At 34.7% G+C, this 9963-nt stretch overlaps 1 protein-coding gene across 3 annotated transcripts; it reads right to left on the reverse strand.

Moving 5' to 3' along the window:
* Positions 1–1376: 1376 nt before the first annotated feature.
* On the reverse strand, positions 1377–7002 carry LOC110708712 (lipoyl synthase, chloroplastic-like). 3 transcript variants are annotated; one of them, XR_002508791.1, is made up of 9 exons: positions 6674–7002; positions 5641–6022; positions 5022–5185; positions 3871–3961; positions 3597–3754; positions 2898–3069; positions 2624–2734; positions 2040–2185; positions 1377–1909 (listed from the first exon to the last, which is right to left on the reverse strand). XR_002508791.1 is itself a non-coding variant. In XM_021886913.1 (8 exons), the coding sequence occupies exons 2-8, from the start codon at positions 6004–6006 to the stop codon at positions 2093–2095; spliced, it is 1155 nt and encodes a 384-aa protein (XP_021742605.1). In that variant the 5' UTR covers positions 6007–6022; positions 6674–7001; the 3' UTR covers positions 1377–2092. The 3 variants fall into 3 exon arrangements, 1 of the variants encoding a protein (XP_021742605.1); XR_002508790.1 differs by having other exon boundaries at positions 1377–1916; positions 6674–7001; XM_021886913.1 differs by having other exon boundaries at positions 1377–2185; positions 6674–7001.
* Positions 7003–9963: the final 2961 nt, after the last annotated feature.

Below are 9963 nucleotides of genomic sequence, written 5' to 3' on the forward strand. Positions count from 1 at the left end.
ATTTAAGTGCTAGAGGCAGGTTGCAACGTGGCGTGGGTTAGGGGCTGGCTGGTGGTGTGGGTTAGGGGCTGGCTGGTGGTGTGGTGTTTGGGGCTGGGGCGGCTAGTGGCGTGGGGTGGTGGTGTGAGGCAGTGATTTGTTTGATCAGGGGTTACTAGGTAGGGGTCGTTACTAAGGGTTACTAGGTCGGTTAGGGGTTACTAGGGGTTGTTACTAAGGGTTACTAGGTCGGTTAGGAGTTACTAGCTAGGTTGGTCAAAGGGTTAGTAGGTCAGTTAGGGGTTACTAGGTCGGTTAGGGGTTACTAGGTTGGTCAAGGGTTACTAGGTCGGTTAGGGGTTACTAGGTTGGTCAAGGGTTACTAGGTCGATCAGGGGTTACTAAGGGTTACTTGGGGTTACTAGGTCGGTTAGAGGTTACTAGGTCGGGGTTACTAGGGGTTACTTTGTCAGGGGTTACTAAGTCAGTCAAGGGTTACTTTGTTTGGGAGGTTACTAGAGGGGTTACTTGGTCAGAAGTTACTAAGTCAGTCAAGGGTTACTTTGTCTGGGAGGTTACTAGAGGGGTTACTTAAGTGTGGTTACTAGAGGGGTTACTGATATGACACCTTGCCGCACCGTGTGGCCAGCCACACCAGAAACGCACTGTTATGACTTTAATACGGAGTAGAAGAAATGAACATAATTTACTGTAAGAAAAAATATTCATATTTTTCCCCTAATAAAAATAGGGGGTATATTTATTAATTAGAATTCACATTAAAGTAGTGTGTATATTTATTAATTTTTTTTTTTGTGTGTGTGTAAAATAACAATTTATATTGAAAAGTTGCTACTATTTTTTTAAAATAATCGTGCATGGCACGGGACTTAAACTAGTATGGCTTTAAAGTTGAAACTATGGGTCTGTTCTCTTACGTTTAAATTCAGTTCAGCTTAGTTCAGTTCAGCTCCTAATTTTCTTCTCTTATAAAATATTCAGTTCAGCTCAGATCAGCTCAATTCAGTTCAGCTGAGTTCAGTCAATGAGAACAGGCCCGTTGTAATATATTGGAGAAGGAGGCGAAAATCTCCACGTTATAGAATAGTTTTTTTGGTGTTTAAAGAGCCACAAGGGCGGGGTGAGAATCTTCTCAGAATCTTTTCAAAATCTCATGGGATCGACAGGGAAGTTCTAATCACTTGAGCTAACCCTTACTCTCCCACATTATAGAATAGTGATTCTTATAATTACTAGTTTAACCAAAATGTGACCGCAAGACAAGATTTGATGCAAGCTTACAAAATATACGTATATGGCTTTAAAAAGGTGACAATGTTGAATGGCATGATAAGAATTGTTCTTTATATACACAATAATTTATGTATATGTTTAAATTAACAAATTTAGATTGTCAATTTTCAATTATAAACTGAATCATAAATGTTAGTACATAGCAACATATGTTTTTTTTGTTTTTTTTTTTTTTTTTTTTGAAAGCATTATTCTGTACTTAGTACATAGCAACATACTAGTATTCGACTTTACTCATACTTTAACTATCAACGAAATCTATTATCTTTCCTTAAAAAAACAAAAGGAAACTATTATAGGGTAGGAATGTTACTTAACGCATAGACAGGCACCACTGGTCTTTATCCGCCAAGATCCATCAGCTTTACCATGAAATCAAGATCTAAATTGTCATCAATGGGGTAATATGAGCTGCGTGGGATAATTCAATGTATCATAACCATCAACACCTAGAAATAAATTGGATGTCGAAGGAGACGTTACTTTTGCCAAACATAACTTTGCAAATGGCTTGAAACGGGTTCCCTTAACGTTTTCAAACAGTGTTATAAGTCATAGAAATGACTCGAATGAGTAAGCAGCTGATGGAGCAAGTAGATGAGCTGGCGAAATGTACCTGTTCACTTAAAATTCGAAAAGACCACTAGATTGACATTTCCGATAATAGATCAACTAAGACTAGCTAGATACGGAGTATATTAATAAATCAAATGAATTCAATAAATCTATTGCATAGTAGTTCACACCTGCTATAAGCATGTTTTGGCCTTATCCGTGATTCCTAACTTAAACTTATGAGCTACTCGTATAACTTTTTGCTCAACGTGTCTTTAGCTCTTTCTTTCACCATAGTCTGCACAAAGAGCTCTCCTGCTCGATATGATGAGCGTACCTACAAGGGAGGAAATAAAGAGAATCAAAATTCGTACACTCCAGGTGCCGCCCCCATAACATTCATTATCAGCATAATAATAATATTAGGTCAGATAAAAAATATTACACTTAGAAAAATGGATGGAGCATGTTTATGGTTCAAATGTTCAATAGATAAGAGTCTAAAATGACAGAATGACCAAGTAATCAAAGTGTTATCTCTAATAGATCTCTTATATTTTATTTATTATAAATATCATGATGGAAACATAATTAATTTAAGTTTCAAAGGGCGTTCAGAAATTCCATGAGGTTGTGGAGGCACATGACTAGCTTGAACACTACAGATTTTAGCAGTCCAAACAATTTAAGAACTCTTCGAACTTTCAGCAATATATGAGATAGAACTCAAAAGTACTCATCTTAATATTCAAATAAAACAGGGTAATATGCTTACAAGTGGGCCACTAGCAACATAGCGAAAACCTAAAGCTTCTCCATATTCCTTCCAAAAAGCAAATTTCTGAGGAGTAACATACTCTTTAACTGTGAGGTGCAATGGTGTTGGCTGCAAGGAAAAAAAAAAAGTTGAATAGCTTAAGTTCTCAAAGAACTGGTATAGCAGATAAAATTTCATGAAGGTAAGTAAAATTGGGATAAATATAACGTTTAAGTTGAACTTGGTGAGTACAAAAAATCAAAGCACAACACAAAGCCAATAAATTCGGAACCTGTAAATATTGTCCAAGTGTCAGAATGTCAACATCAATGGCTCGAAGATCAGCCATGGCTTCCTTTAATTCCTCATCTGTTTCCCCAAGCCCTAGCATGATAGAAGTTTTTGTGATCATCCCATCCTTGCTAAATTTTGCATGTTTGAGTACAGACATGCTCTGCTGGTACCTGCACATCAACTAAAAATCTAAAATCACTATAACAAGGTATATCACATATGTATGTGCCATGGACAAACATTTTGGTTTAAGGTATGACCATAACAAAATGTTCTCTTACAAAATCAATTAGATCATTAAAAATTGAAGAATCACACCATACTACCTACAACACAGATAATTCTGCTATTAGAAAACAGTGAGACTATGAGGAGTCCAAACTTGTTGGTTTAAGCTAGGTTTTTATAAGCCATTTCTCCAAGATTTCAAGTCTATTGGTTTGACACTTAAAAGAAAACCATGTTTGGTCTCATCACATTATCGGAAAAGGCAAACTATAGTTCCTGTACTTGCAGCAGGTCTGTTGCCAATCAGGTTCATTTTCCAATAGTCACATCCAATAAGTTTAAAGCAAAATGATTTAAAGGCCCACCATACTACGGTACTACCCATACAATTATGCAAGATATGCATTTAAAAGAGAGGCAATACTAGTATGTTGATACTAAATTGCAACAAAGAAATAAAAAAACTGACCCTGCTCGAGGATCTCTAACTATTCTCTGAAGCCGCTTGACAGTTTCAATGTTGTGAGCAAAAACATCTAATCCCGAGTGCACCAAAGTATCCACAGCCTTCAAGTCTCCCCTAAAATCAGAAGTCAAACATTCAACCATGATTTCAGGCTTGAGTGTCTGCACAATCAAATGTTTCCTCATCAAGCATCTTTTCTCTCTTGGTAATTGACATGGTTATAATTTAAGAGAACTGAAGAAAGGTCCACAATAAGCTACTAAAAAGTTCCACCTACCTTCATGGCTTTGACTGTTTGAGCAAAATGGCCACTTCCACCATCAAGCAAATCATCCCGATCAACACTAGTTAGAACGATGTAATCAACACTACAATGTAAATGCCCAAAGGATATCAGTACATAGATCAAAACATTTAGAGCTCAGATATGAATATATATAAGCAAACTGAAATCAATGTTCTTAAAATGAGCCTACTCTTTACCAAAGCATAAATTTTTTCCATGAAAAGGTTCTAAAGTGATTCAGACGTTGGCATCCTTACTCCAGACCAGCTGATCTATATTTACAGAGGGGCAATTGTCCTACAACACATCATACATCTTCCTCCTTATATATAAACCCAAATTTGATAGGTATGAGAAACATATGTTTTAAAAAAATCAAGCATCAGGCTGCACTGCTTATGAGAGATTTTCATGGAATGATCTTACAGTGCCAATATGCTAAGAGCTCCAAGCTAAAGATGTGGTGTTTAAAAATAATAATTATAAAAAAAAATAAAAAAAATAAACAGTTAAGGCACTTTTAGAGAGATCTTCAATGGGAGATGGCAAAAAGAGAGTTTGACAAAAAGCATACAAAAATACATACTTCTCTACATTGATGGAGCTTCTACAAGTGCATGTCAATCAGAAGAGCCCTAATTTAATGAAGACGTTGATGCTTTAAATGTCATTCAAAATCCTAATATACTTTAGACAAATCAACAAGTTTCCAAATCCTAAGTCTTCTAACCTTAATCTTATATTCTTTCATTGCTATAATCGTTAATGAGAACTAATTAAAGCTTGTTGGAATTCCTTGAACTTTATTGGTAACTTCTACTCTTAGGTTTGGATTTCCAACTGAAAAAAGGACTAACTCTACATATAGTGAGGGTTCCTTCAGGTATGCATTACTAGGCTTTAAATTTTGCCTTTTGTAAGCCCTATATTGTCAAGGGCTATTTAATCAAGCACCCCAAGGAACACTTTTTTTGGTGAAACATTTACCTTCAAATCATAATAATTAATAAATGAAACAATAACAATTTTTAGTGCTTACATATACCAAAAGGCACAATGTAATGCAAAAAGAAAGTAAGGGGACAGGAATTGAATAAACTAATAAGAAATTTACCACACAAAAAAAAGTGTATTATACATACCCCCAGCTTACAACAGCGGAAGCAGTATTCTCTGGTTCCATTGGATCAGGTGGCGCAGGATTTTTGCTAGTTTTAACAGCACAAAATCTACAACCACGAGTGCAGGTATCACCAAGAACCATGATTGTGGCAGTTGCAATTCCATCTCCACCTCCATTCCAACACTGTAATGTAAATTTCAGATAGATGGTAAATGATCTTAATACTTCATGTGCTAATAAACCCCTGGAGAAATTTAAAGACTATACTTCTAACTACACTCATCATTCCCTAAGCAACATTATTTCCCAATTTTATAAAGTAAATTCTAGTAGGATTAGTTTTTAAATTAGATCTTCGTATGCCATGAATATATAAATAATTTAATGCAACAACAAACAATTTGGCATGAAGCAACAATATCCTACAGTTCTTGGACTCATCGTTTAAACTTAAGAACCCATGTCGGATCCTCCAGACATCGACAGGAGCAGGACACTTCAACCCTTTATTTTCAGCCAAAATAATGAAAAATTTTCAAATAGCAAACACTTGGACATGTTACCTGAGCCAAACTCTCCTTTCCCAAGATTACCATACAGTCACAGATAATCATCGAAAAAGTAACAAAAAAAACTACCTCTCCAATGTTGGGGCACTGGGCTTCCTCACAAACAGTGTGGAGATTTAAGCGAGAAAGAGACTCTTTCACCTCCTTGAATTTCTTCCCCTGAGGAGCTTTCTGCCTCAACCAATTCGGTTTCGATACATTTGGGTCTCTCCCTGTGTAGGATCCCATTCCTCCTGTATAAGGACCCAATTTCAACTTTGTCGTCTCCTCAGATTCTGGCAAGTCTGCACTTATGGCCATTCCAGATGAAGTACTCAGCTTCGACGTAACTTTGCACCTTATTTTAGATGGTTTGTAACAGGCCCGTCCCTGAGCCAGGCCAGGAGGGGCAATCGCCCTCGGCCTAGAGAGAAAATGTCTAATTTCTAGTTCCATCAGAAAATTAATGACTCTGCAACTCATTAGCAACCAAATATGATTCAATTATCAAATTAAGCTCAAAAAATCACATAAAAAATTTTAGGAATAAAATGTCTAATTTCTAGTTACATCACAACATTAATTAGTTCTGCAACACATCAGCAATCAAATATGATTCAATTATCAATTTATGCTCAAAAAATCACATACTACGTAATAAATTTTAGGAATAAAATGTCTAATTTCTAGTTACATCACAACATCAATTAATTCTGCAACACATCATCAACTTTCTAGTTACATCACGACATCAATTAGTTCTGCAACACATCATCAACCAAATATGATTCAATTATCAAATTATGTTCGAAAATTCACATAGTAATTTCAGGGATAAAATGTCTAATTTCTAGTTGCATCACAACACTAATTAGTTCAGCAACACATTAGCATCCAAATATGATTCAAGTATCAAATAAAGCTCGAAAAATCACATAATTTTAGGGATAAAATGTGTAATTTCATAACAACATAAACGAGTTCTGAAATACATTAGCAACAAAATATGATTCAATTATCAAATTACGGTCGAAATATCACATAATTTCTACCCTAAGTGTGTAATTAATTACATTACATAACAGAAATAAGATTGGTTAAAACATGTAATACTCGTTATTACCTTAGTAAATTGAAGTAATGAGTGTTCCTGTCAAAAAAAAAAAAAAAAAAAAAAAAAAAAAAGAGTAATGAGTATTGCCGAAAGCTTCAGGTGATGAAGGTGCTGAGTTTTGCTGGAGGAAGACGGTAAATATGGCTGTGTAGAAGAATACAAGTAGTTTTTATTATTGTTTGTCAAAAAAAAAAAAAGTAGTTTTTATTATTATTATTATTATTTTGGGTTTTTTACATTATACCCTTTTAAATCCAAAGTTCTACAAGGTGCCCTTGAAACTTGAGTATTTGGGTTTTTCTACATGGTACCCTTGAGACTTGAGTTATAAAATAAATAACTCTAACATAATTTGACTCAAATCGACACTATCTAAATGATCTACTTATCACTTCTATATTTATAATAGACGGAGGAATCACCAATCTTCATTATTCGCTATTTAGTGAAACTTTTGTATGATTATTTGAGATGAAAGATAGGAACTCTTTTTTGCTCCTACTTAACTAAAAGAGCTTGTTATAGAGGGGACTCAAGCTGTTAGTCCTTTTTTTTTGCAATAAACATGCTATTGGTGTCTTTGAGGCAGCTAAATAAGTAATTTAGATGGTGTTGGTTTGAGTGAAATTAATTTAGAGTCATTTATTTTACTACTCAAGGGTACCATATAGAAAAATCCAAAAACTCAAGGGTATAATACAAAATAAACTACTCGTAATAACTTAAGGTCACCTTATAGAAAGTTGAATTTAGGAGGGTACCATGTAGAAAAACCCTTTTTTTTTTTACTACTCCCTTTGTTTTTAAATATTTGCTTCACTTTTCATTTGCGAAGTTGTGGAAGAAGAATAGGAATTATTTTTTAAAAAAAAAAATATTAATTTGCGCATTGAAAAATGTTCTATTTAAGGTTTTGGGGGCTATTTTAATTAGTCTTTAAGGGTCCAAATTGAGTTCAAATTTGGCAAAAATATAACTTAACTTTTTCAAATACACCATATACTCATGAGTTATTACTAAAATGTACTATATACCCTTAATACAACAAGATAAATGGAGTTTGATTAATTATGCCGCCACAAAATCACCCCAAACCCTTCCCCTACCATCGAAATCATCCCTTCTCTTCCCTAACCCTTGAAACCACCCCAAATATCCAGAATCTGAGAATCATATATATCCATATGATTGGTTTTGGGGTGGGGAAAGGAGATCTAGGGTGGTTTATTTTGTGGGTAGGGCAAGGAAAGGTAGTTTGTTTCGAGCTGAGGGTGGGGGAAGGAGTCTGGGATGGTTTCAAGGCATAAGTAATTCTAAAAACTAAAAGAGCTTACATTTTTTAGTCGCTAAGGATAACATTTGGTGCATTTATGAGAAAAATCAGAGATACATGGTGTATTTTAAAAAGTCCAAGGGTATGTACATGGTTAATAAACAAAAAAAACTCGGGGATATATGATGAAAACATCGTATTTTATATAAGAGAGAATTAATAAGGTGTTATATATATGGATATCATCTCTATATGTAACACCTTGCTAATAATTCTCTTTTAGTTGAGGATCCACTTCATCATATATGGCCAAGTTCTCCACCATTATGGACCTGGAACCTTAGTGGGAATAATTGTATGTGCCTCGGTGAATCTTAGCAAACCAAGCTCTTCATCATCATTAGTCATAATTCAACGTACATAATTACAAGTAACATACATTTTTACAAAATTTACAGAAACGTCAACAACATCTGAAAGCCCCCTAATGATTTACACCATGCTTCACTTTTGATTGCTGCAATTTTTTGTATGTACCATAATCCTAGACGTATTCATAAGATGGTTTGCTAAGGTAGGAGGAAAAAAAAAAAAAAAAAGGACAACACATTACATATATAGAACTAGTAATATGTCCCTCAAAAAAAAAAAAAATCCCTAGTAATATGTACTACTACGTACATACTATCTATGCAACCTTAAGAATTTGATGTTGGTTAGGATCGATAGTGATCACCTGGCTACACATGGTCTGACCACCCTTGTAGAGGCAAGCAACCGTAACATTACTAACATGGTCGATGTACTTGCCTTGTCCATCAAGAGGTCCGTCTTGTGACGAAGGTCGTAGCCTCCACAACCCAAACCCCTTTCTTCCTTGGCTCGCCGGTGCTGGCATTCTCAACTAATAACGCTAACTCTTTAGCTCTTTAATTTGTGTGTGTTTTCTTCCAAAGTGCCAAGATATACCAAGGTTTAGAGCATTTTACTCCTTTTATAGTAGGTGAAGATTATTCCATGGACTAGACTAGACTAGACTTGCTTGATTCTTACAAAAGTATAAATAAGATATGCTAATAATTTTAGATTCCAGAAAATGAAATAAATAATTATTATGAAGTTTCTAATATTGATTTATCTTGATTTGAACTACTCACTCCCTTACTTTTTGCAAATTCGTAATATGCTCTTGAGATTACCCAAATCAACACTTTTGTTCATTAAATTGTTGACTGTTTAAAGACGACATTTGGCCATCATCCATTGACGTAATGGTGTAGGAGTAAGAGCATCATAAGTATCATTAATTTTATTTATTTAGATATTTTCATGTAGCACCAAGCTAATTAAGGGTCTGTTTGCATTACTAAATTGAGTTGAACTGAACTGATTGGAGCTGAAATGAACTGAACTGAACTGAGCTGAAATGAATATTTTATGAGAGAGGGAAATTAGAAACTGAACTGAACTGATTGTAGCTGAATTACTGAACTGGACTGATTATAGCTGAACTGAATTGAAATTAAGTAAATGTGAACGAGACCTGAGTTAATCTTAATCCAAGAGTATTTTATAATATGTCATGCACTCATGCATCATTGTTGTGTTATGTGTCCAAGCAACAATGCAACGGGCCAAGAAAAAAATCTTGGACTAAGATAGAATTTTTCAATAGGATCAAAGTGCAACACAATAACTCATAACAATAAAATAGTATTCATAAAGGGATTCCAAATTCGGAATGAAAGAATTTTGATGTCTCCTTAATCTTACTTTCATGGCCAATTCACTCCCGAAGGGCTACAAAAGCTTACTCAAGTTGTAAAACTTTGGACCAATTGTCAATTTAAGCATCTTTTTTCTCTAGAACTCTTTGGCTTAAATTTTACCTAGTAGTCCATTAGATATTGGAGAATATATTCTTGTACATCGACTTCTGACTTTAGGCTGGATAAACACGTATGTTATAGCATATGTTCTCCTAGTAATTAATGTCTTAATCATCAACTACAAATTTACAAACGAT

Source organism: Chenopodium quinoa, unplaced genomic scaffold (assembly GCF_001683475.1).
Source record: "Chenopodium quinoa cultivar QQ74 unplaced genomic scaffold, ASM168347v1, whole genome shotgun sequence".
NCBI classification, from domain to species: domain Eukaryota; kingdom Viridiplantae; phylum Streptophyta; class Magnoliopsida; order Caryophyllales; family Amaranthaceae; genus Chenopodium; species Chenopodium quinoa.